This window comes from Durio zibethinus, chromosome 26, assembly GCF_047325235.1.
Source record: "Durio zibethinus cultivar Kanyao isolate XHJ-2024 chromosome 26, ASM4732523v1, whole genome shotgun sequence".
Lineage (NCBI taxonomy): Eukaryota > Viridiplantae > Streptophyta > Magnoliopsida > Malvales > Malvaceae > Durio > Durio zibethinus.
Genome location: NC_143187.1, coordinates 6034650 through 6061443, shown reverse-complemented (window position 1 = coordinate 6061443; position 26794 = coordinate 6034650). Strand labels below are relative to the sequence as shown.

Sequence of the window (26794 nt, the reverse complement as noted above, 5' to 3'; positions counted from 1 at the left end):
TTCCCCTGTTTTGTCATAAACTAATAGCAATCGATAAACAAAAGCAAAGGAGCCAAACCCAGTTTTTCGCAATTCGACTATGGCCCATGGGTCATGCCAATCCTGTCTGCTTCTGCCCTGCTCCCGCCCTGCTTCCGCATGCGACTATGTCAGTATGCTAAGTTTTGATTGCCCACAAAATTATTCACATGAACCTTGTCTTCCATAAATACAGAGTTTATATCTCTCTTTGTTCTTCGGGGGCCAGAAAATACAGAATTCATCAGTGGCCTCTAGTATTTTCCCTTGTTTAATGGTCCACCAATACGTTTTAAATGTTTGTTGCTTTCAGACAACTATATGATTCCTATTTAAGCCTCGACGTTTCTTCTTTGAATTCCATTTGGTGAATTTCTTTTACTTATCTGTTTTTATTTTATGCACACTCTCCTGTTTAGCATCAATATCAAGAGATCAATGTTCATTGCTGTTTGAAGCAATTATATCTGAGATTTCAAGATAACTTGGAGACTTCCATGAAGTGAAATCTCTTACTATTATTTACTAAAAGCCAAAACTAAATTAGAGCACCGGCAAATCGCGGCTAAGCTTTGTCAGATACATTGTTTGCAAATGTTACAAGAATTTAATGTTGAGATGGAAAGAGAGAAACAAAGAGATATGGAGCATCTTCTAGCGGCCTCCACATCTCCTACACCACCAACCGCCATAAAATTTGCGGATAGTTAAAACAGGATGCAGGAAACATGAGTTAGTCCAAATCAAGGAACTCCATTCTTTTCCTCATTGTACCTTTAAGATCTGTTGCCTCCCTTTCCGCTTTCTGTGCCTGCATAAGTTACAATGCTACTTATTAAGGAAACTCAAAATCCAATAACAGAAGGGTCTCTTTAACAACGATATTATAGACTACCAATCATTCCACAACATAAAATACGTCACATTTCACAAACATATACAAATGTAATGAAGTAGTTTTTTGAAAAAAAAAAAAAAAAAAAGAACGTTTCTATCTACAAACATAGTGTAAACTACTTTCAGGACAAAGTATAGACCAATAGCATACTTTAATTAATTGTATTCAAAAATTTAACTGATACATAATCATTCTGTGCAAATTAGCCTCTATAAGAGGAGAGGCAGTTCGTTTTCAGAGTGTCAAGAGAAATGCACTGAAAAACAATCATTATGTGTATATAGTTGCATCTTAAGCATTATGAAATCATGCAGCTATATAATTAGCGATTCACTCCCATCATTAGGAACCATGCCAATCTTACCCAAGAAACCAGGTTGAGGGAAGAGGTCTGGTGTAATTGTTTTCTTTTAAACTTCAAATTTTCTTATGATTTAATTAGTTAACAAGTACTGATACACATGCCATTCAAAGAATTGACATAGACTACAAGTACAAAAATCTTTCATTATCTGAGAAGTGAAGATGATAATTTCTTTCACATAAGTATTTCTATGTTTTACTATTATAATTCATAAATAGTTAGAATTTCCTTAATTTATTCTTCCTCGTTACAAACATCAGAAAATATGGACAGAATCATACGAAACACCTGGTTAAGCTCTCCGTTTGACCCATATTAACAAACACCAAAATCATTCGTCACATCATCATTATCTCCACCATCCTCATTTTCAAGATCCATGTGAACACTTAAATGTTAGATGTATCTAAGAATCAGGACCTCTTGCCATCAACAATTATCAATGTTTTACTCTCTAGTTTTGTCTACATGGCAACACTTAAAAATGTGAAGATGCCCACATAGGGATTGCAGACGCTCAAAAAAGAAGAGGAGCTTAAGGACATTCAGTATGCCAAATGTGTCTCAGAGAAATTGTTTTACAATTGCTAATGGAAACACATAATTCATACAAAATATGACTTACTTACCCTTTTAATTTCTGCTGCAGAAACACGGGTCATATGTGGAGGAAGTTCCTCTCTTTCCAAGTCCTAACACATCAAATGTAATTTATAGGACAAGTGAAAGGCATTACAAACTAAAGCAAAGGCTCATGGATGTCAATGAAACAAGATAACTTAGCCAAGTCATACCAGCTCACCAATCAAGACAACATTCTCCCCACGGATTACATATAGACCTAAAGGGATGTCGCAATAAAGATCACCAACAATAACTCTTTCACAAGCACCCTCAATAACAGCATTAGCTGAGACAAATGTAAGTCAGGAACCAGAATAAAATGGTAACATGTGAAGCCAAGAAGAGTTAGATGAGACAAAGAAATCGGTACCAAATTGGTCAAAAGAACGTAATGTTCCCATGAGCTTTCGACCATCTCGCAGAAGCACTAAAAGTTTTTCTGCATCATACATAGAAGAGTGAGATGTCAGCAATTGAAAACACAAAAGAGTGCTCCAAATATATATTCGAATCTAATATTACATCTAAATGCTGTGCAAAAAATCTATGCTTTGCAGAAAGTGACAATTAAAATAAAGAGATGTCACATAACATTCGAAAACCTCATGGCAATATCCGAAAGCTCCAGAAAAAAGAACAATTAAGTACGAGTTTGACCACAATTCATCACAGTTCATTAGCATATCATAATTTAGACATTGTTGACTAAAACGACTATCAATAATCATGCAACTGAGCAATCTCTTGAAAATTAAAAAATTTTCAATTTTCATCGACATGAAATCCTGAACATTTGTCCATCTTCCAATCCTCCTTATCGCTTTATAGAATCAAATCAAACTTCTAACTGATAACTTCCCCTAACTATTTGCTAATTATTAACTAAAAGATGATTGCAGAATCGTCAACCATAAACAATTAAATTAAGAATAATCCTACATGAGCTTAAGCATACAACAAAAAATTCAACAACCAACCAGCATATAAACATATGAAAGCCACAATCACTCGTACTATAGGGAAAAAAAAAGTTCAACAGCAATGCCAAAAGACTAGACTTTTAAATGAAAATATTAACCGCAAAACACCATAAATTTAACAGCAATAACAACAGAGAGAAAGAGCATACTGTCAAGATAACTGGCAAGAGAAGTAGAAAGGTAAACATCTTCAGGGCCTGCCCAAGACATTGATCAATGTTTTTTTTCGGTCTCTCCAAAAAATTACCGAAAAAATACACCTTTCAAATACCAATTACCCAAATATGGCATTTGCTATTCAAATTTCTCTTTCTTTATCTAACTCTGAACCTCCAAAAACATAAATAAAATTAACCTTCCAAGAAAAACAAAGGCAACCCAGATAAGTAAATATCACGAATTACACAAAAACCCAAAGAAATTCCCTAAATTCCAATACTGCTAGATCCAACAAAACCCTAACTTGAAAACCCTGGGAAGCTAATAGATTGGGGTTTTTTTTTTTCTCTTCCGGTTTGAAGGGACTAAGTGGGGTTGGAGAAAAAAAAAATTCAAGAGCACTCAGATCCAATCGCGCCGGAAGAGAGAGAGAATAGAGATGAAGCCCGAGAAAATGCGGGAAAATTAGAGAAAGATAGGAAAATGGATTGGCAACTTGGGAATTAGGGTGTGGCGTTTAACATGGTGGAAATTGGATTTATTTGAGTAGATTTCGCTGTTCGTTTTTTCATTTCTGTTTCTATATTTCTGATTTTAGGTTTTTGATTAAAGATTAGGGAGTAGCTTGGTTAAAAGTAAAAAATTAAAACAAAATATAAAAGAAAAGAAAAAGAAGCGGATTTTTTCTTTATTTTTTATTAATAACATCGGAGCGGAACTGCGGACGTGATTAGATGAAGCCATGAGGGGAACTAAGCATTGATTTCATTACGTGGGAGAAGCTCATTGGTAAGGAAATCAAACCAAATGGAGGGCATTTCTGGCATCGCGTGATATCTTGTCATCCTTTTAACAGATTTACTAACGGCACACTAACGGTTGGATTTTTTAAAATGCAAGAGGCATTATTTTGGGTGGAGCGTAGGATTCTGAAACTTTGTATTTGAGTGTAATTATGGACAAAATGGAATAACTTTTATTGTATTTTTCCCCTTTTATTTTAATTTTTTTAATTTATAAGATGATTAGTGACAGAAATTGATAACGAATGAAGCCGTATAGTTTAAATTGGTTTTTATAAGGGATGGAATTTTTATAAAGTTTAAAATTCAATTTCCCTTATTTATAATTTTCTCTAATTCTTATATGTTTTGATTTTGTATAAAAAATAATAAAAATTTTTTAATCACACAAAAAAAATATAGAAATAATGAAAGTAAGATGTTTTATTTTTTTGAGACATAGTTAATTAGGAAACTAATTGAAGGTCTTGAATGATTGAAAAATACTTTGGTACTTTGATAAGTAATCCATGGCTCTAATCAAGAAAAGGGTCCAAACTTTGTGACATAAACTTTAGAAAAAAATAGAAAAAAGAGAGCAAAGCATCAATAATTATGATCAAATCAATGCTTTGATGATCCAATCCACTTTTTCTTATATTCCCAAAGCAAAATTAATTTCATGTACTAAGAACATTAAAGTTAGGGAATATTCAAGGGGTAAATTTTTTTTTTTTAATTTCCATCCCTGTTTGGTGTTTTACAAAAGAACAGCTTGTATATTTGTAATGCCAAGTTGCCAATTTGCTTGAAGAATTCAAAGCCAAGTATAAAAACTAGTTTTATTCAAGTGGTACTAATATATGATATGGTCAAGTTCTTAATCAATGAAACAATGAGAGATGAACTTTTTGTTTTGTTCATTGAATTACACAATAAAAGGTAACTTTGTCTCCTTATGATTCTTTCATATGCTCAAAAAATTAACCCTTAGAATAAAAGGCAAAGTTGGGATTTCTTGAATGAGGAAGTACTCTAGAAATTCATAGATGTTAAGAGTATCTAACCATGAAAACAATTTAAGTTTTGTTTTATTTTGATGTTATTTCTCATTATAGTTATCATTTCCTTGAGACAACATTTAATTAAATGATGATCAAATTAACCAAAAGCGAAATCATATAAACAAAAAAAATCAAATAATAAATTAAATTGAGAAAAAGGGCTAAGTATTATTTTGGGCAGGATTGGATACTATTTTATAAAGATATTTAAAATTTTTTGGGAGCCATAACTTGTAGGCCTTGCCTGCCTCTAGCTTCGCCTCTAAATTAATGTACACTTGATAAAGGTTATAAAATTTTTACCAACAAATGGGGTTTATTTAAACTTGATTTCTAGAAGACTAATTGATTGGAGCTCAAGAAACATGATTTGTACAATGAAGTGTCCCACATCTCAATAATTTCTTGTCAATCAAAATATTATTCACCTAAAATTCATCTTACAAAAGGCGAAGCTTTAGAAAAAAGGGGCTGGTGCAGAATAATTGGATAAAAATTAAATAATGTCTAGCTGTGCCAGTGCTAATACAGATATCCATTGGAGATATCTAATAAACATGGGTTGCATTGCATCCACAGGTACAACCATGAAAAAAGGGGGGGAACACAGCTAGCACAAAACAGAGATTGCTGTCTGAATCAGACAATTGTTTTTTTGCCCTGTAATTTTGAGCCTCCAGATATCGGATTTATTCATAGAGTTACTTCTTCCAAATTTTTGTCCTGAATCAATAAAGGCAGCTATTCAAGTTCTTGAATCCTAGATTTGAACATTGGAACCTGCAAAGTTAGAAACCATATAGTTAGAAATTAATGGACACTTTAGAACATTAATTTTGGAAGCATTTATAGGAAAATTGTTCCTCTTACCTTGTAATCTTGGTGCTTTCAAATATAGATGTAGATTTTAGATCTCCAGAACAATATCTGCAATAAGAAAAAAAAAAAGTCAAGAACAAGTAATTATAAAATAATTCTGGAGGGGAGTTTGAAGATTGCGAGTTCGAAAATTAAAGATACATGATATTTTTTTAACTAGATATCTTATATAGGGGTTAATAGGGTAAAAAATAGATTAGGAATTTAAAAAAATAACATCCATTTGTTGTTGTTTTTTTTATTTAAAGTTTTAATTACTTTGTGCTTGTTTTGGTTAATAATTAAATGTCATGAAAATCCAAGATGAACTTACATTCAGAATCTGTTTTGACCCATTTATATCCATCTTCACTCTTTCTCTCCTGCGTTTCATCTTGATTATTTTGCCTTTTTGGTGTATGTTTGTCCTCTAAGTATTTCTTCATGGATGATGCTCGAGATGGATTCTGACTGTAAATCTTCTTGTGAAGCATTACCTTCAAAAGCTGTTGATGACAAATATTTGATTGACAAAAGAAAAAATCAATCAAAGATCAGAAGAAAAGAGACTATTTGCACTTAATAAAGACATTAATATAAATCATTACCTTCTCCATTCTTGATTCTTGTAGTGTATCTCTCAAACTTGGGGCAGGTGAAAATCCACTGCTACAAACAAACATCTTCTTCAGAAGGAAAGAAATTGATTTTTTCCCAATGGCTTTCTTCTTATTTTCAGCACAAATGTCTTTGCATCTGCCGAGAATAACACTTATGGTCCGATCAATATCTTCCTCTGATCTATCCCCTGAATCACTGCAGAGTGCATTACTGATCCTCCTGTCCACTTCCAAGCTCGATGGACAATTAAGAAATCTATCCAATGGTAAATTTGCTAGTTCTTTTTCCACATCGGAAGCAGGCTTTCGGGACAAGAGTTTTGTTAACTCCTTTTGTAGCTTCCCAACTTCTTCAGGTGTAAATTCTTGTAATTCCTCAGATGAAGATGACTCCTCTTGAATATCGGATGTATCTTGTTGAATGATATCTTGGGATTGAGGGTTTTCTTTAAGGTCATTGTTACCAAAAGTTCCTATTGCCAACAACCCATGAGGCCAATCACTGAACTCTTCTCGAGGCTCTTTTTCCATATGACCTACAAGAAAAAAGAACAGGAAACGAGATATTAAAGAGTAGAACAATTTTCTTTTTATTATTTTAACTTTGTTAAGGTGTTCTAGATTGAAGATCACATGTTCTACTTGTCCTGGACCATCGTCAGGTTCTTCTAACCTGCTTGGTGCAGTTTTTAACGACAAAGAAAATGAATTTATCAAAGACTTAGATCCCGTCTCTTGTTTTGGTTTTTTGAAAAAAAAAACAAAGTCGAAGAACTTACTCGGGATCCGTGGAAGTGCATGAGAAGGGAGCACTGGTAAACAAGAATAATGTAGGACAACTTGCAATATATATATATATATATATATATACTCAAAAACATTCTTGCTTATCAATTTCAATTGAAACTTACATCCATTACCCTATTGACTAAACCATTTGTGGAAATTACTTCTTTCTGACACCCTGCTGCAGACCCTGATATTGTCATTTAAGATCTTGATTCAGCCCAATTTGAAGCTAGGGTTCTATATCTTGAAATATTGTCTTGGATGTGAATTTTTCTTCATCTTATCAAAAAAAGGATTGATATATATTGTATAAACATGAAAATATGCGTGCATGCAAGCATGTAATATAACTCTCAAAACTAAATAAAAGAAAACAAAAATAATAATGCTTACGAGTAGCAGAAACTGCATTTGGTTTACTGCTTCCTTGTTTATTCCCCTTAAGCTTGTTTTGCATCCAACCAAAGAACTGCAATCAAACATGTCGAAAAACTTGAGCTTTCTTTGTTAACAGCTCAGGCGTAGAGAAACATATAGCAAAACAAACTTACCTTCATTTTCAGAAGTAGAACAGGATGAAGCTAACTGCCTTTTAGGAGTTTTTTGCAATGAATATATGGATAGAGGTGGAAGTGCTGGAGGAAATGTATTTGGAAAACTCGGGTGTGAGGAAGCAGATCTTAAAAGCCAATGAGAATTGAGCTTTGGAAGAATAAAAAAATGGTTTGGATTTTGATGAATTTCATGACCATTCCTTTATTGGTTCAAGTTCCTAAACGGCGGCCTTCTGCAATTTCATCCCTTCCTTCCCACCTTTTGTTTCTTAGTGTTCAACCTTTTATTCTCTGAGTTCCTAACCTCTTTCCCTCTCTTACCACCTTATACAACTAACATACCCATTCCCCACTATAGCTTAAAGACATTCTCTTCTATATATATATATATATATAATCTATGCATGTATGTCCATATCTATGCAATAACACGTGAATTGGGGATTCCATGGTCATGGTTCAGGAACATCCGGCTGCAGACGCCCTCGTGGCTTCGGTTTAGTCCATTAGATCTCGAAAAATGCTGATTTCAAGACAAAATTTCTAGTGAAACTGCTAGAATCAATCTCTATAAATTATCCAACGGTTGTTGGAGTGACACAAGATACTGTTGCGAAAAAGGTTTAAACGACAACTTGTAATATGAAATATATAAAAAAGTATTGTGTTATACAGTGTTTCTCTTTTCATGTTAAACATAACTTTCATATGACCCATCTACCTTGAATGAGCGGCTCTATTTATTGATCATATACCAGGATATTTTGCGCTTGCACATGTTACATACACTAGAAGCTATCAAAATTATGTTAAAGATTACTTAAAATAATGCCTTGCTTAAAATTATTGTCGATTTCAGTTCTGCTCAGTCTATTATAAAACGAAAAGGAAAATGTTTCTTTATTCATAGAGAGTTAGGTAGCTTGTCAAAATGGTGGATTTGTCACAGGGAGCTTGAGTGTGATGCAAATGATCTTTTCTATTGCATAATTTGTTTGCTATGCCATGAGTTTTCAAATCAAAACCATATAAGTTTTCTCTTCTGTTCTTAGTAAAAGACAATCTATTTATCATCACATTGTATTTGGAATCATTCTCTATTACTAGTAGCTTAATTTCAGTGTTTTACCTTTTTTATCAGCTAAATTCAGCAACGAAGAAGACAGATTTTCTGACTAATGACCTAAAAACTGATTGACCAAACATTGAAGCATGGAGCAACAGGGGAGAGGTAACACTTTGAGAGAAGAAACCCCACTCCCTCGTGGGAATGCCCCCTTCACCGACCAAATCAGCCACTCAATCTCACCTGCTACAGAATGTAGGGCACCCGAAACCTACCAAGACCTTAGACCTGTACGCCTTTGATTCCATGAACAATACGGCAACGACCAAGATCAATTTTAGTACATACAAGCTTAATGCTTTACCATGTTTATTAAAGCTACGCGATACTTCAACTACTCAGAAAAGAAAAAAGGTTCATTGGAAGACAAACCTTTTCCCTTTCATGTAACAGATTACAGATGTATGGTTTTGATTGCTATAAAGTTTTTCATTTGTAACATCAATTGTGTGTCTTACTTTCGCTTTTACCCGAAAAGAGCCTCAATTTGTCGTCAAATTATTCAATATGGAATTTGGCAGAAAGGGTCAGAAAGCAAGGGTAACATCCTAAAATGAATGTTGCTGATTTCGCTAGCCACTAGGAATTTTCCAAGTAGGAAGAAACTTGGGGCCCATCAGGCACGAGCCATTGACGTGATGGATCGCTGCCACGTCAGATATTCTGTCACCAAAGCATAATGGGGTTGGGTTCGGTGAGAGCAGCACGCTACGTGTCAAACAGTCAAAGACAAGTGAAATCCCATCATCTGCTGTCGGTCCAACACGTGTACCAAAGGGGTCGGGTTGACTTTCCACAAATTATAGCCATTCAAAATTCATTGACCCCGATTAAAAAAGAAACCCCGTTTCATGATCTGATCAATAGATTCAAACAGTATCCAAGGCAAATTAAACTAGATATAAACAGGATTAATTATTAACGATTGAAAGGTTTTGAATTAATCCAAGCCATTTTGATTGGCTGACACGAATTCAGTTTGTGACCACAAAATAAACAACCTGCATGCATGAGAGCTCGTGCCAGCTTCCAAGCGAGGAGGATTATTGGTTAATTGTGTGGTTTATGTGGGTTAACGTGGCTAATTGCTTCGATTAAGAGTAATTAGAAACACAACGAGCTATGTGTAGGATGTTCTTTGGTTAGATTCCTAAACCAATGCAAAGAATACGTTCCTTCGAAAGCAAATAATAACAAAATAAAATATCATGCACAAAAGTTAGTTTTAGATTTCTTTTTTATTGGTAATTAAAATTCTATCATTTTACAAAGACTTTTCAAACTAAAATTCTTAACGTAAATTCAAATAAAATTTAAAAATATCTCTAATTTATTATAAAATGTAAAACAAATTTATCAACAATTACATGATTTATTTATAAATTATTATACTTTTAATTTTAATAAGTAAAGTTTAAATTCTAAAAACCTCGTGTATAAAAAATAAAACAATTTTTTTAGTCTAAATAAAATCTTATACCGTCATCTAACTCGTAACATCGTAATATTGATTAATTAATAAATTAAGGTATTTTGTGAAGAAAAATGAATTCCTCGAGATGCATGTAAATATTTTAAGGAAGGATCACTCCCACCAAGATACTACTAAAATCAAAGAAAAAGGTTGCAAAGCAAAGCCATGTGAGTTAGTGTATCTACTAGATGTCTAGGGTTTAGGAACCAAACTAAAATCTGCAAAACCTTACTAATTCTGGAATGTTTAGGAACATTGGCTAACATAAACTAAGGCCTGTGGTGATGTGGACCTCATTCCTCCAGGAGGTGGAAGCAATCATGCATTTGACTAGCTCGCCTTTCATTGGATCTTCACTACATTTTTTAATCAAATCAAATCAAATCACATCAATATTTAAACCAAAAAAGGTTGATTTGCATTAAGATTAAGCAAATGTTTGATTGCTGCGAGAAGGGGCATGATGAAGCTGCCAGAATGTACAAGATATTTATTTAGTATATCTTGCTAGCTAACAGGATGGTAAGAAAGCACGGCCCTTTGTTCTCAATTATGAAGGGAAAATTCCTCCTTTCTTGGCCGCTAACTAGGACTTTGTTTGTCTATTTAGCAAGACAGCCATATCCAGCATGTAGTCTATGTGTATTTATGAGTGTTTGAGTCTGAGGGAGTTGCTTAGTTGTAGTTACTGAACCTGATATCGATAGACGAATGTACAATTTGTTAAGTTAGCTGCTCACGTATCCACGTGTTTTGAACACGCGGATAATGCAATGGGTCTCATTTTATTTTGTCATGCATGCAGTTTTCTTTAATTATAACTTGTTTCATAGTTATTATTCATTTTCTTTTATCGAAAGAAATAGTCAAATGAAAGCTAAATACATTGATTCACATTACAGATAGAAATTTTACATAATAAAAATTGTACAACCGATTGAGTACAAATTCTATTAATTTCAAACTTGAATTTAAAGTAGAGTGTGGAAACTCATTATTTAAGTTAATAAAAATCAATTAGATTTAAGTCAAACTTGAGTAACTTAAGCTAGTGATTATTTTCAATTGTGAAAAACAAAGATCAATGGAAATCAAGCTAATTAAGCTTCAAATTTTGAGTTTTGCAATTGAGACAATCAACTCAAACTTTTCACTAAATCAATTAATTTATATTTGACTCAATTCAATTCGGGAGATACTTTGCTTGTCTGCTTGTTTCATGTGCTTCCATGAATCTCTTTGCTTAAATCCATGTTTTCAGCACTTTGCATAAATTCCTAGCTTATTGCTTTTGCTGCTAATTGTTCTTATGATAATTATGCCAAGTACAATAGCTTTTAAAGGTAACAAGATATCCATGCTGTATCATATGCTACTGCAATATTACTAAAAGTGGAAGGCAAACCTTTATATGCAAATGGCACTTAATTGCATGAAAACTAACCAATCCCATCAGAATAATTTGGCATTTATATTCTTTCGTGTTTTGCGTGTGCTTTATTAGTAGACAAGTGTAATTTATACTGAGAGGCAGAAGAATTCATGGAAAAGAATCCATTTTGTTTTCCTATAAAAATCATTTCCCACCTTTGTTTTGCCTTCACCACCATTAGAAACTAAATAGAATTCACAATTGGTTTTGGGTGAAGGTTTGTGGCAACAACATCTGAGATCATTGGCTGAATTTTGTTCATACCAACAATAGCTAGTGATGCTAACCAAAAGTAAGTTCTTTTCTCTTTTTTTTTTTTTAATAATAAGTTGTAGGATAAATTCGATTTAATATTATTAACAGAAATCTCAAACTTTTAAATATGCAATTGATCAATTCTTACTTATTAATTCAAGATTTCCGTGCTGAAATTGATCAATTCTTACTTATATATACATTATAAGTAAAGTCATAATGACATTTCCTAAAAATATAATTTTAATATAAATCCTTAAATTAAACATCAGATAAATGAAAGCTTACATGAAAGAAATTAGTTAAGGTTATAATTTAAATATTGTACTACTTTTCTATTTTTTTTTTTTTAATTTTCAAATCCGGTACTCATCCCTCTCCCCCTAAGGCCCTTTTTGCCACATAGTGGGCCACAACTTTTCCTTTCCTATTGACGTGCATGCTTTCGCATGACGTAAAGTTTTGCAGTCTACTTTTAATCTCCTCCATGAGATTGCCAGCCAATATGGGATTGGTTCCCGTCCATCTGCTTTAATTGATGTACTATCTCCCTTACGTCACCCGCTAGCTCAATTTGGAGAAGGCCCATCTCTGATGCCATCTTAACTACTTCCACCATTGTCAGTGCTTCAATTACCACGCAGTCTCTTATACCTGGGATCTGTTTGCACCTTGCTCCTCGGACCCCACTTGCTGAGTCACGAACTACAATGCCTATGCCCCACAGGCCCTTGTCTACGTCCAAAGTCCCATCAAAATTTATCTTAACCTTGTCATCATGTGCCGGCCACTGTCCTGTGGTGTTTGCTGTTGAATTCTTGGTATGCTTCTGTGCTCTCTTGTACTCTTTCTAGTACTGTATGGCGAAATGAGTTGTAGGCTTCTTCGGTCTACTTGGTTCTTGACATGATTATTCCTACTTGCGCATATCGCCAAAGATGCCGTTAACACCTTCTCCATCATATCTTCCTCAAAATCCCTGGTAATTCTTCTTAACCATAATCAACCCTCTGTTCCTAGGATTCCTCATCTTGGCTATTCAGTCCCACTTCCTGCCATACTGCCTCAACTCTCAGGCATTCAGCTATAGCGTGTAGCACCGTTTCCTCCCCCACATTGCATCTCTGACAACCCGTTTGTGCAACTATTTTCTTTCGTTGTAAATTTTTATAGACAGGAAGGATTTTGTTATACTCCTTCAGCCGAAAACCTTCATAACTTCATTTCTCTTGCCTCGACTTCGTACATGTTTTGTTCCCGAGTTACATGCGCTTGTTGTTCATGTACTTTCTGAATGAGGTATCCACTTTTTACACTGAACACCCTGTCCTTAATATGGTGCCAAACAAGAAAGTCCTGTGCATCTACTCTATTCAGCGGTATTTCCATGATGTTCTTCACCGTATCTGTTGAAAATCATTGTAATAGCTTACTTCTATCCCATCTACCTACCTTCTCATCAATAAGGTCTTTAACCATTCCAACATCCAGGTTGCCACCTTCTACTGGTATGGGTGTGAAAGTTTTAACCCCTGGTATCCATGGATCATACCACATCGTGATATTTTGTCCGTTTCCCACTCTCCAATGGAGACCTAGCTTTAGTACTTCCCTACCCTTAAAAATACTTTTCCACATATAAGAGGAGCATTGTCCCATATTTGCTTCAAGAAAAGAAGAATGAGGGAAGTATTTAGCCTTAAGAACCCTGTAGACTAGTGATGTTTTGTCCTGTGGCAGTCTCCACGCTTGCTTTGCCAAGAGAGCCCGATTGAAAGCTTTCATCTCCGAAACCCCATTCCACCTTCCTTCTTCGTTTTGCAAAGCTTTGTCCAGGCCATCCAATGAGTACCTTAATGCCCTTTGTTATGACTCCACCAGTATGTTCCCATAATTATAGTCAGTTATTGGCACAAACCTCTGGGGAAAAAGAAACATGACATAGTGTGATAAGACATAGATTGCAATATAGATTTCATGAAACCCTTTCTTACCACCCGCAGAGATGCATCTGTGACTCCAGTTTTGAATTTTTTGCCCAAATATATAATTGAGTTTTTCCCCCAAATAATATTGTTTGTAATATTATTTCTCAAAATGAGGTATTTTTAAACTTTATTCCTAAAAACATGTAATTTGAGACTACTAAGTTTCATGTCAGCATTTTATAAATCAAAATTACTTTGATGCCACTGTTGTTTCTTTCAAGGTTTTTTCCCATGTTCCTCCCTTCTCCCTTTTTCTTTCCTGTAACCATATCTATATTCCTATCAAAATTTCCTTTTTCTTTTGCCAACACAAAAGAACATCAACAAAGAAAAGTAAAAAGCAAATATTTGAACGAAAAATAATTATTTAAATCTTGAAAATTCTCCAAAGTTTCTTGAGATCTACAAAAAATTATCAATTTTCTCTAATAACGTGACATTTGTTAAGCAATTAATTTAAAATCAATTAGTAATAAATGAATATGTCTAATTTAAATATAAAATTATAAAAAATTATATATTTATTAGACTCACATGATAAATTTGAAAAGAATAACAGAAAAAAATTTTGGGTCTGATATTATATTAAATATTTAATTTAAAATCAATTAGTTATAAGTGAATGTGTCAAACTTAAATATAAAATTATAAAAAATTATATATTTATTAAAAATGAGATAATATTACTCTAATAACCCTCCTCACGTACAATTCTCTTTTCTACCATACTAAAATTAATCAATTAAGGATTATGTAGGGGTCCACCACTTTAAAGTTTGGGCTCCATGTAAATTTTTGATAAGTCCCACATAAAGTTAAATTATGATTGGTTAATTGCATTATAATAATTATAGGTAATATATTCTCTTTATTCAGATATCAAAAGATTTTGTGTATCTATAATAATATATATGTAAAGATCTAAATTTATTATTATGAAATATCTTTTATGGGATAAAATTATAAGATTTTTAAGTTAAAATAGATAAATCTCTTAGATTAGGAATGAATCTTTACAAATAATATTAGAATAATCATCAGTCGAATAAAAATTAAGTGTTACATTGTGAGAATCACATCTAAAGTCTTGAGATAACTAAGTGTTATACGATAAAAGTTATCTCTAGAATCATAACATCTGTTGTGATCTTGATTCTTTGTTAGTTTTGTGTTTAGGTTTGATGAAAACGTTAAATTTTTATGGCAAAGCTTTTGATACCCTACTCTCATATAATAAGATTAAAATTATATATTATAATATATACGTAAAAATCTAAATTTATATTTGTGAAGTCATTTTTGTGAGATAAAATTATAAAACTTTTTAATAATAATATCTTATAAATTGGATGCGAATTTTCGAAAATAAATTCATCTTTTCTTGTTATTTACTTGCCCATTCACTTTCCAACCAAAAGGTGCTCTTCATATTTTTTTAAATTATTATGTTATGAGATCCTTCCCTTCTCTGTTTTACTACCTCAAATCTCTATAAATTTAGGTTTTGGTTTTAGATTTTAGGATTTTATGAATTTTTTTTTTTGTAAAAGTAAATAGTTCAAAATTTTAAATATTTCATTCTTTATAGATGTTTGAAAAATCATTTTAGAAAAGGAGAATGGATAGAAAAAGAACCCTAACTCCTTAGACAAGATTTCCGTTCTTCCATCTTGCTAAAAATTGTGAATTTTTTATATTGGTATGATTTGTAAATTTTTTTTATATTGGTATGATTTGTAAATTTTTTTTGACGTGCGTTGCAACGTAGATTCCATGCGTTCCAAGTATCTCGTTTTGGGAATTAAATTTAAAACTATTCTATTTTAAGAAATAAGATTATCTGCTCGTGAGTAGTCCATTAATGGAGGAGTGAGAATTTTATAGTACTAGTTATAGTTTGATATATTATTCAATATTTAAACAATACATAAATATAATGTATTTGAAAACATCATCAAATTTTCAGTTGTTCTTGCCCTAATTATCACGGAGGCCAGTAGTTTTGCTGCAAGGAGGACAGCACATATCAGGGGCTCCTCGGACGTTAAGGAACTTTGGAGCAGACTGCAGCTATATGCTCTCATTCTACTTAGCCTCACTCTACATATAGTCCTCATTGCACTTGGATATGTAATAAAGAATAGAAAAGGAAAAACTTGGGTTGCATTGCTTACTAGTCTAGGATACTTCTCAGGAGACTTGGTGGCAACTGCTGCACTAACTACCCTTCTCAAGCGCCAATTACATGGGAAGATTGACGCACTCCAAGTTTTTTGGGCTCCCTTCCTTCTTTTGCACCTTGGGAGCACTGAAACCATTGCAGCTCAATTTTTGGATGAAAAGAAATTGTGGCGAACATACACATTAGGCCTGATTATCCAATCTGGGATGGCTTCGTACATTGTTCTGAGATTCGAAAGGGGAACTGATAATGCCTTGGCTTACATAGCCATGCCCATAATTGCAGCTGGACTTTTGAAGTGTATGGAAAGGCTTTGGATTCTCAGGTTCTCAGGATTCAAACAACTTAAAGATTCCGCGTTATCAGGAGCTCACCCCGAAACATCGTCTAGATCCAAACGCTTCAGGCAACGTGATCAGAATGAGAAGCGCCTGGATGATCATTTAACTCGGAAGTCAACTCCACAAGGTAGACATCTCCATAGAGCACATCTATCATTTATGATGTTTGTGCCACTCTTTGCAGATATCGATATCACGATTTATAAGAACTTAAGTTACATCTTCAGCCTGAATACATCCATGTTAGCTGAAGAGGCCTTCCAAATGGTAGCAGCCGAACTAGATTTCTTGTTCGATGTTCTTTATACCAAGACTATCATACTTCAATTTTACCGGGGTTTCACCTTTCGCATCATATACTTCCTTTCTTCCACTGTCGCATTACTGGCCTTCTCATACGCTAATACTCATAAGGCGGATCACTCTAAACTCGAAATTTGCATAACATACTTGCTGCTGTTCGGAGCATTTTTTGCTGATGGCATTGCGGTCATTTCACATTTACTCTCCAATTGGGCATTGCTTTGGTGGACCTCTCCCGAGAACTGGCGGCGCCTCCCTAAGTTTGTCTATCGGCTTATTGTTTTTCATTTAGAGCTACAAAGGTCGATGCAGGGAGTAAAATTCATGGCACAGCACAGCCTCTTAAATTATTGCATCAAGGCCAAGGTAAACAAGTTTAATGCAGCCATCAGTAACAGAGTGGATGCCAGAAGAATTTTAAAAATCTTCTGGAACATGCAGCAGCATGCTTGGGTGGATGTGCGTCCTACTTGGGCCCTTGTTGATGCTGATTTAAAGGATCTCATTTTCTCTCGTCTCCAACAAAAGCGTCTAAAATATGACCAAGGACAGTTCAAGTTCTCATGTCTCTCACGTTTGGCTAAGAAAGGAGCTTCCGACGTGCTCAGAGATAAAGGCTCTAACGATAACCATAATATCTATGACGAAATTCAATGGAGCATAAACAAGGTAGAATTTACCCACAGCCTTCTCCTTTGGCATATTGCTACGGATATTCTTTTCCATTATCATGGAAGAAGATATCCGGGCAGTACTGGAAGAAAATACCCACAAATTAGTAAGAAATTATCTGACTATATGATGCACCTCCTTGTTATGCGTTCATTTATGCTTCGTAGTGGCATTAGTAAGCTAAGATACAGAGATACCTGCTTCGAAGCTATGGACTTTTTTGGTCGGCAAATGAATATAAAAGACTTGGGTGAAGCTGCCATGATATTGTTTGTTCTGAACATTGAATCTCGAAATTTCATCTCTGAGGTGGAAGGTGAAGTTGGGAAATCAGTATTCTTTAAAGGGTGTGAACTTGCCAAGAAGTTGCAGTGTTTCACCTTGAATGCAAGGTGGGATCCTGAGGAGCTCTGGGAAATGATTAGCAGTGTGTGGATGGAGATGCTGTTTTCTGCTGCATATGATTGTGATTGGAAAGAGCATATGCACCAGCTTGGGAAAGGTGGAGAGCTGCTGACTCATGTTGCCCTCCTCATGGCTCATCTTGGTCTAAGCAAACATCTTCACATGATCAAGCTTCCAAAGGAGCACGAAGGGTCTGACTATGAGCCTCCATGGGACTGGGATAACATTGGTCAAATGGCTTCTTACTTGGCTTAAGATGTAGCTAGCCTACACTGAGATCTGGCTTCCTGCTTGTTGATTAACTTCCTTTTCAACTATTCAGATGAATTCGGTTTTTCTTTTCTTTCAATCCCTCCCCACTTGCCCTTTTGTCTTATAATAATGTTGTGGTTAGAGGAATGTAATGTTTTGAGAATGATGCTGCTGGACATTGTATACCCCTAATATTATGAATTGGCTTTAACCATTGCAAATTTATATATGCCTGGGCACAACTGATAACTTAATAGTTCATACAAATCATTTTTAAGTAGCATCCAGCAAATTTAGAGTTCAAATCCCAATACATACAACTACTTTTTCTACTCTCAGGCTGCAACGTCTTGTATTAAAAAAAAAATGGAATCAAAATACAAACACCACATTGAGCGTTTTTAAAGTACATATACCATATTAAACAATTTACTATAATTTAGAAGCCGAATATGACATTAACCCTTTCAAAAACTTCACTCTCTATTTGGTTTGTGAGGATATCAGAAAATGTTTGATTGGCAGTTCAAATAAAAAAGTGCTCACAACAGAAGAAAATATACATACTGTAATATCCACTCAGTATACATTTAGTTCCTATAGTGTTGCTCAGTTACAAACTAAACTAAACCAATTTCCAGATACAACAGAGAGTGTGTAATTTAGAACTGTCAAGTTTTTATATGTTATAATCTAAGCAGTCACAGACAAAAGGAGAATCTAAAAATAGGTTAACCATAATATATAGCTTCAGCTTTGAGCGCATACCACTTACAGTTCATCATGCTTTCTGACTGCCTCAGTTTTGAAAGCTGAAATATGAAAACAAAAGTATACATAAAGCCTTTTTACAAAACATGCATTAGAAGTCTTTCTATTTTCTATAAGATGGAAACAAAATCATGACTGATACTAGGTTATATTTGCTCACTCCTTACTTATTACATATTATCATATGCTTGTTATCATCCCATCTCAGTTATAAATCATAGATCTGCATGGACTAGGTTATATTTCCATCATTACACTCACTGTAAAAGGGGAACAAGAGCTGACCTGAAGGTGCCTCTTTGAAGAAAAATGCAATCTCCCTTTGAGCTGACTGATGGGAATCTGAACCATGTACACAATTCTTTTCTATATCTACCCCGCACATTGCTCTGAGGCTGGAACAGAAGAAACAACCAACAGAAAGGCAGATCACTTAAGAGGCCATGTCATCAGCCAATCAAATTTCTTCTAGGATGAACATTTGGAAAGAAGATCTAATTTAAAGTAGGCAGGGACCTTTATCTTGCAATATAATGGGAGGACAACTAATCTCCGTCTTTACATGCATCCAATTTTGAAGCTTAAGTAATTATACAAGAAAACCCACAAAGAATAGGAATATAAGAACAAAGTACGAGATCAACAAGATATATGTATAACCTTTGAGGATGAGTAATTTTGGCCTTGCCAGCATCAGTGGGTCCAATTAACTCTCGCCAATGAATAACAGCATCTTCCTTTTCCAAAATCATAACCAACACTGGACCACTGTTAAAAATGAAATGTCAGTGAAGGAGATAGAAATATTTATGTAGCAACAGAGTAAGACGCTACCACAGGTTGATATGATAAATAGTTAACAAAAACACATTAGCAAGATATGAGATCAATCATATGCAACTTATGGCAAGACTAAAGCAAATGCTGCATCAATACTTCTCTTCGATTCACAAATTAAAAAACAACAAATAATAATAACATCAAACATTCAAAACCAAAAAAGCAGGCCCTAATAGGCCATGACAATTCAGATAATCAAGTGCAATAACATAAGAAGTGTATTAACAAAAAAAAAAAAGAAAAAGCTTTTTTTCACATGCTCAACATCTCTGCCTCTTCTATATTCTTTTTTGTTGTATCAAATTGAAAATGCATGGAGAATTTATCATCGAAATAGCAAGACAGTGTTTCAGATATATTTTCTACACAACTAATTGGATTAAGCCATTGACGATATGAAAGTGTGAAAATACATACATTTTTTGTCAATGAAATAACAAAAGTAGTTAAAATAACTAATGCAGAACATTTGCATAATCACATAATTTAAAGACAGCATGCATAAACTTATCAAGAAAAAAGCAACAACCTAGTCATATATTAGCCAATTGGATTAAGGTATTTGACAATAAAAAAGTGTGAAAAATACATACATTCTTTGTCTATGAAATAACAAAATTAGGCGAAAACAAATGCACAACATTTGCAAAATCGCGGTAATTTAAAGACGGCATGAAGTAGAACTACACAATTAAGACAAAAGTAATAACCTAGTCATGTATTTGATAAGATTAGTAAAGAAGGGCTTGGAAGAGTGCTCAGCATAAAAATTCGCTGCATTTTCTTCATCAAGTTGAATTACCATTTCCTTATTGATGTTGAAACCGGATTCAAGAATTACTTGTTTAATTCTATCAGAATAATTACCAGATAATCCATCTGGCTTTATTATACCTAAAGTTCTCTCCTTTTCACCACTTCCGTTACTTGAACAACACCTACAGTATTGTTTTTTAAAAATAAAGCATAAGAATCAATTAAAATAAAAGATATTCATAATTACTCAAAATAAAATTATATACCTCAAAATTATAGAAAAAAAGAGAAATCTGGTGAGAAACTGAGTTACGCCAACTTTCATTTGTCGAATCAAATCTGTTGAAAGAAAAAACAGAGAAAATTAGTTGTTAATCCTAAATCGATGTTCTCAAAAACAAAAGAAAAAAAGAGAAGACATAAATCGAAAGAATAATAATAATAAAAATAATAGTTGGTTCATTTAACAAAAGAGATTTTATTTCCCAAAATTTTGAATTATTTGATTTGTTCTTAGGAGGACTTACCAGATTATTTTTCCAGGAAAAAAGGAGGGAGCGGGAAAATTAAAAAAAGAAAAATACACGAGTTTAGGAAATGTCGGGTGAAAAAATAAATTTGGATAAATATCGGTCTGAAGAAGATAGGGAGACGACGGCTTCTACTTATAGCTGATAAGCTGCGGAGGTCAACCGTTGACTACGATAACTACTTGGGATCTGGTGGTTGGTTACTTTGTAATTGAAATGTGAGATCAGCAGTACGCGATCATTTTATAACAGCAATGTATATAATCTTTCCCGTTAAAAAGTTACTGCAGAAAAATATACATCAATTCCCGTCGGATTAATTCGGGTTAATTTTGAGTTTATATCGTTTTGAATATTTTAGATCCAAGTTATTTCAAATTCTTTAAATTATTTTGAAATTAAATAATTTGAGTTTGACATTTAAATTTAAAATTTATCATTTTAGATTTAATTTATTAATTTTTAAAATCATACTTAATTTAAACAAATTATTTAATCATGTCAAATTTTATCAGAATTAAAAAATAAACTCTTTTCCTTTTTTTTTTTAAATATTAAAATATATAATCAAACCACTCCAAATCATATAAGATATGAATCTCAAGCATGGCTATCATTCGGAGAATACGCTGAAGCCCAGATACAAATTCTGGGCCTTCAAAGAAAATTTCTTAGCCCTCTTAATATCCTTCGCAATGATTTTCTCAGCAACATCTTTTAGCTCCGATGGCATCATCCTTATTGCGTTCCATTTTCCTTCTTTTTTTTTTTTTTCCTAGCCTTGCGCTTGCTATCTAATGAAACAGTCATTAGTAAACTCTGAAAAATTTCAACCACTCCACTTATCAATTTGTTAGTTTCTCAATTTTTACGTTTACTCGTATTTTAAAAAAATCCAAAAAATTGTTGGAAAACCAAAACAAATAGTCTGATAGAACCCAAATAACTTATCATATTGTTTTAAAACATTCCAAAAACTATAGATTTTTTCTTTTAAAACCAGACAGAACCCAAATATCCAAAAACTATACAAAAATATGAAAACATTTTTAAATGATGCGAACTTTCCTTTGTCTTTTAATTTGCATTTTTATTATTAAACCATCTTTATTATTATATCAAAGGAGCTAGAATGGTGCGTACCTTTCTTATCAGTCTTCTCTTTCCCTCTCCCCCATTTGCAGATCCCTTGTTTTATCTTTAATAGTGGATTTAGGATTTTTATCACGATATTCATTCATAATATATATATATATATACATTATACTATTATAAATAAATTTATTAATTTTACTCATGAAAAGGGTATCTAGAAGAAAATTTTGAAGTGTTTATAAAAAATTTTCCTTTAAATTTTAATTTTAATTTTTTTAATTTTCAAAATGTCCATAAGAAAATTTTGAGATGTCCAACACAAAATTTTCTTTTAAATTTTCTTATTTCTCAATTTTTTACAGTGTCCATAGACACTCGCAACACCATTTAAATCCGTTATTGTTTATCCCTTTTCTCCTTTTTACATCATTCCAGAACCTACTTTTTCTCTCTTTCTTTAGGTTTTTCTTTTTTTTTTTAGATTTTAGTATTTGTTTGTAAAATGCCACAAACATTATAAACATATTATGTAATATCCTTTTTATTCCAAAAAGTACACATGTCACGCGCGCAGGTAAATGATATGTAGATAAAAATATATAGAGGTATAGATTTTATTTTAAGAAGCAAAAAAAATATATAATATTTGAAAAATAAATAAAACATTATAATTTGTATGTTTTAAATTAAAATTATTTCTTATATCTTATATAAATGAAAAATACTTAATTTTACTTTTTGTATTAAATAAAAATGCTTTTTATTTAAATTCCATTTGATAAACGCTATTCTCTTTTCTTTTTTGTTCCTTTTAAAAAATAAATAAATAAAATTTCAATAAAAAATAAAAACAAATAGCAAAAAGTAAAAAATAAAATATTGATCAAACATCGCCTTAATATTTCATTGTTGTAGCCATTGGCTCACTTTTAACTCAAAATCATCTCAATTTTCAATTTTATATAGAATAAATTTAAAATTTCAAACTTTTAAAAGGTCATACTTTTCATATATCATCCAATATTAATAGACTACCATCTACTATGAAGTGTGTGTGTTGGTGTACATATATATATATATATTTATATATATATGTATGTGTGTGTGTGATATACTAATATATTTATATATATGGCCAATTCATATATATAATATACCTGATTTTATTTAAATATATACTAATAAACATAAAAATTCAATTCAATTATAAAAATAAATAATTTGTTTTCATTGTTTGATTATAATTAAGAAGGATAATATTTAAAATGATATAAAATTGTAATAGTAAAGAAAACATTTTAAAAGATAATTTAAAGTTACACAATTAAAATAAATTAATAATTTTTGTTATACTTATTATTTTTATTAAATTATTTTTAAAAAAATAAAATTATATTTAATTTTAGTTCAAATCATTTTTAGTTGGATCATTTACGATATAAATTATTTGAAGTTTGAATCATTTTCAATTTGAGTTATTTTTTATTTTAGGTTTGATAATTTTATATTATTTTTTTTATTAAATTAAATTGATTTCACGTATCGATCGAAAGAATTTATGATCTTAATGTAAAATACTTAGATTCAAATATTTATAATCTTTTATTGATAAGTAATTTATAAGTTGAAAAATCTTAGAAGATTTATAAATCTCACTTGCGGTTTAATGATTTACATTGTCCTTGAAAATAAAATAATCTCTTCTACTTTTATTTTTATTTTTTTAAATATGTTTTCCGATTTAACACGTTACACGTGAACACGTGTATCATGTTTAGTTTTGAAAAGATTAACAGAAATTCGGACTTAGGGCCGTAATTTCGACATATTTAATCCCCATGACGTCAGGTTGTGGAAGTCAAGTGTGTTATTTTGTTTAAATTCTTTTGCATCTATTCGTTTCCTCACTGCTTACTATAGTATATTCTCTTTCTATAAAGCCTGCCTCTGACAAGGAAAATACATGGCAACTTTTAACGCTAGCAAGTTATGCTTCCATTTTTTGTATCACCCAGAATCACTATATATACACTACCAGTTTTCTTTATATATCATTTTCCCCTGTTTCAAGGCATAAATATCATTTTCACCATTAGTTTTATGGCCAAATGTTCTTGGGTAATGATAATTGACACGTTGAACCAATAGTTTCAGAACCGGGTAAGTTCTACATTTCCCCTTATGAACTCATTCCCCGTCTCATCAAGACTAGAATTTTATGCCATTTCCATTTTACTCTAAGCAGTACCTTAATCTTTCTCTTGCTTATGCTGCTACTGCTTAAATCCATTTGTCTGCATTGTTAGTATCATTGGCCAATGCACCTTATAAGTGTAACTGCAGATAAATAGCAGAGTAAATGCAAGGTGTTGTTCCTTTGATTCATACTGAAAAAGAAAAAACAAAAGTGATTGAATTTTATTTGGTATTGCTGCAGCTTCTAACAATAGTTTTGGAGGAGAAATCAGAGCATTCACCAACTGGGACGGCTGCATACCTGAGCTGTATGTTGTTGTTGTATATATATATTTTTTTTATTTAGAGAAGGAAATTTGAACATGATTAAACAACAATCACTAAACCAAATGCTTGAATAAACTTAAACTGTAAGTTGGTTTTATTTTGTATTTCTTTTTCTTTACCTATTGAAGTTGTGGAGACAGTAGTAACAATTAACAAATACTACCAGGCACGAAGCAAATGCTTGGATTTGATAATGGGTTAGCAAACTTTTTTACCATTGTTTTAAAACATTTTTTAGTCATACTGCTATTTTTCCAAGAACTTGTCTAAATCCTCAATCTTGCCAAGCTTAACCAAGAGCCAAAAAACCTATTTCAATATGAAGTAAATTTTCTGGTTTTCTGTTGCTATATATATATATATATAAATGCAAACTCTAAAAGTGTTAAAAGTGATTAACCAAAATACCTCTATAAATTTTTTAATTAATAAATTTATCCTTAAATATATAATTTTTATTAATTTATTTAAATTTAAAATAAATTAACTAAAATTTAAAATAGAATTTATGTGAAATTAAACTACGTAAAATTTTGAAAATTTGAAATTTTAATACCAAAGTATTAATAATAATTGACTAAAATATTCTTATTAAAAATTTTTATAAATTAATTTAAATAAAATTTTTTTATAAATTTTAATTTAAATAAAATTTTTTTATTATTAGACTTTTTTATAATTACACTAAGAAAATATTTAAAGTGATTGATTAAAATATTCTTAATAAAATTTTAATTCAAAAAATGTTAAACTTTTTTTATTAAAGTACCATAGTAAAATTTTTATAAATTTAATTTAAATGAATTTTCCTTTTTATTATTAGACTCTTTTTTTTTCTAATAAAGGCATTGAAATTTATGTTTTCCCTAATTTTTCCTTTTAATTTTTTTTTAATTGATTTTCTAATTATATATATATTAATGATTTTATTGTTTGTATATTTTAGGAGTTGATTAGTTGATCATTGATAATATAATTAAATTGTTTTAATTCCTTGAAATAATTCAAAAGAGAAATTAATTAAATTCTTTTATTTTATTTTAATTTTTAGAATTATGTATTGTAATAGTTTTATATAATAAAATTTTTAAATAAAAGAAATTTTAAGTTTTAAATTGGCAAAATGTAAGCACCGATTGAAATTTACCCTAAGCAAACAAAAAAGGACTTAAATACCCCTTTGAATTTTTAATTTAACAAATTTACCCTTAAATATATAATTTTTATTAATTTATTCAAGTTTAAAATAAATTAACTAAAAATTAAAATAGAATTTGTATGAAATGAAACTAGTTAAAATTTTAAAATTTTGAAATGTTAATACCAAAAGAATTAAAAATAATTGACTAAAATATTCTTTGTAAATTTTTTATAAATTTTAATTTAAATAAAATATTTTTATTATTTGATTAATTTTTTATAATTACACTAAAAAAATGCTAAAAGAGATTGGTTAAAATACTCTAAATAAAATTTTAATTTTAAAAATGTTAAAAATGTTTGATTAAAATACCATACTAAATTTTTTTATAAATTTTAATTTAAATGAATTTTTTTTTATTAAACTCATTTTTTATAATTAAGTCATTGAAGTATATTTGTTTTTTCTCCATTTTTTCCTTTCAATTTTTTTGTTTTAATGGATTTGCTAACTATATATGTATATTAATGATTTTATTATTTGTATGTTTTATTAGTTGATGATTTGATCATTGATAATATTATTAAATCCTTTTAGTCCCTTTAAATAATTCAAAAGAGAAATTAATTAAATCCTTTTATTTTATTTTAATTTTTAAAATTATTTATTGTAATAGTTTTATATAATAAAGAATTTAAACCAAAGAAAATCTAAGTTTTAAATTAGTAAAATGTACAATTACACTCTATTGATGAAAGTATTGATTGAAGATTATCTTAAGCAAATAAAAAAAAATAAAATAAATGATTGACTAGTTGTGTATTATTCTGTCTTCTCCGTGTAACAAATAATGATAATACTATATGAAGTTTCAATGAAAAATACACAGATTTATTGATTTCACTTTTCTTTAGGATCAATATAAAACTTTTTTATTAAGATAAATATTGTATACTCATTTATTTTTTTCATTATATAAGTTGAAGAATGCTCATGGT

The 26794-nt window shown here is 31.4% G+C and overlaps 4 protein-coding genes across 4 annotated transcripts; 1 reads left to right on the top strand and 3 right to left on the bottom strand.

The window, feature by feature from the left end:
- Positions 1-516: 516 nt before the first annotated feature.
- LOC111274708 (sm-like protein LSM1B) lies at positions 517-3769 on the bottom strand. The gene is made up of 5 exons (XM_022859568.2): positions 3034-3769; positions 2275-2343; positions 2075-2190; positions 1910-1972; positions 517-829 (listed from the first exon to the last, which is right to left on the bottom strand). Exons 1-5 carry the CDS (start codon positions 3092-3094, stop codon positions 752-754), a joined length of 387 nt encoding a protein of 128 aa, XP_022715303.1. The 5' UTR covers positions 3095-3769; the 3' UTR covers positions 517-751.
- A 1492-nt stretch (positions 3770-5261) lies between these two features.
- On the bottom strand, positions 5262-8083 carry LOC111318626 (protein NEGATIVE GRAVITROPIC RESPONSE OF ROOTS-like). The gene is made up of 6 exons (XM_022921499.2): positions 7708-8083; positions 7550-7625; positions 6356-6903; positions 6082-6253; positions 5760-5816; positions 5262-5669 (listed from the first exon to the last, which is right to left on the bottom strand). Exons 1-5 carry the CDS (start codon positions 7711-7713, stop codon positions 5797-5799), a joined length of 822 nt encoding a protein of 273 aa, XP_022777234.1. The 5' UTR covers positions 7714-8083; the 3' UTR covers positions 5262-5669; positions 5760-5796.
- Positions 8084-14607: 6524 nt separating this feature from the next.
- Positions 14608-18801, top strand: LOC149511273 (uncharacterized). The gene is made up of 4 exons (XM_089755139.1): positions 14608-14611; positions 15952-18117; positions 18211-18288; positions 18587-18801. Exons 1-4 carry the CDS (start codon positions 14608-14610, stop codon positions 18799-18801), a joined length of 2463 nt encoding a protein of 820 aa, XP_089611265.1.
- On the bottom strand, positions 18691-21166 carry LOC111274707 (Nucleoside diphosphate kinase family protein). The gene is made up of 6 exons (XM_022859566.2): positions 21035-21166; positions 20774-20846; positions 20462-20689; positions 19572-19679; positions 19197-19306; positions 18691-18952 (listed from the first exon to the last, which is right to left on the bottom strand). Exons 2-6 carry the CDS (start codon positions 20830-20832, stop codon positions 18912-18914), a joined length of 546 nt encoding a protein of 181 aa, XP_022715301.1. The 5' UTR covers positions 20833-20846; positions 21035-21166; the 3' UTR covers positions 18691-18911.
- Between the last annotated feature and the right edge of the window lie 5628 nt (positions 21167-26794).

Bases quoted from the DNA above. Each gene is read 5' to 3' on its own strand.
- LOC111274708 (XM_022859568.2), bottom strand. From the start codon at position 3,094: ATGTCTTGGGCAGGCCCTGAAGATGTTTACCTTTCTACTTCTCTTGCC. The intron at 2,344-3,033 runs GTATGCTCTTTC...TGTATGATGCAG, and splicing joins TCTTGCCAGTTATCTTGACA to AAAAACTTTTAGTGCTTCTG. The intron at 830-1,909 runs GTAAGTAAGTCA...TAACTTATGCAG, and splicing joins CTGCAGCAGAAATTAAAAGG to GCACAGAAAGCGGAAAGGGA.
- LOC111318626 (XM_022921499.2), bottom strand. The intron at 6,904-7,549 runs GTAAGCATTATT...TTTTTCTTGTAG, and splicing joins AAATGCAGTTTCTGCTACTC to GTCATATGGAAAAAGAGCCT. The intron at 6,254-6,355 runs GTAATGATTTAT...TGTCATCAACAG, and splicing joins AAGAATCAAGAATGGAGAAG to CTTTTGAAGGTAATGCTTCA.
- LOC149511273 (XM_089755139.1), top strand. The intron at 18,118-18,210 runs GTCAAATGGCTT...TCAACTATTCAG, and splicing joins ATGGGACTGGGATAACATTG to ATGAATTCGGTTTTTCTTTT. The intron at 18,289-18,586 runs GTAATGTTTTGA...ATAATTTAGAAG, and splicing joins AATGTTGTGGTTAGAGGAAT to CCGAATATGACATTAACCCT.
- LOC111274707 (XM_022859566.2), bottom strand. From the start codon at position 20,832: ATGAAAGTTGGCGTAACTCAGTTTCTCACCAGATTTCTCTTTTTTTCT. The intron at 20,690-20,773 runs GTATATAATTTT...ACAATACTGTAG, and splicing joins TTTTTTTCTATAATTTTGAG to GTGTTGTTCAAGTAACGGAA. The intron at 18,953-19,196 runs GTCAGCTCTTGT...TTCATATTTCAG, and splicing joins CTTCAAAGAGGCACCTTCAG to CTTTCAAAACTGAGGCAGTC.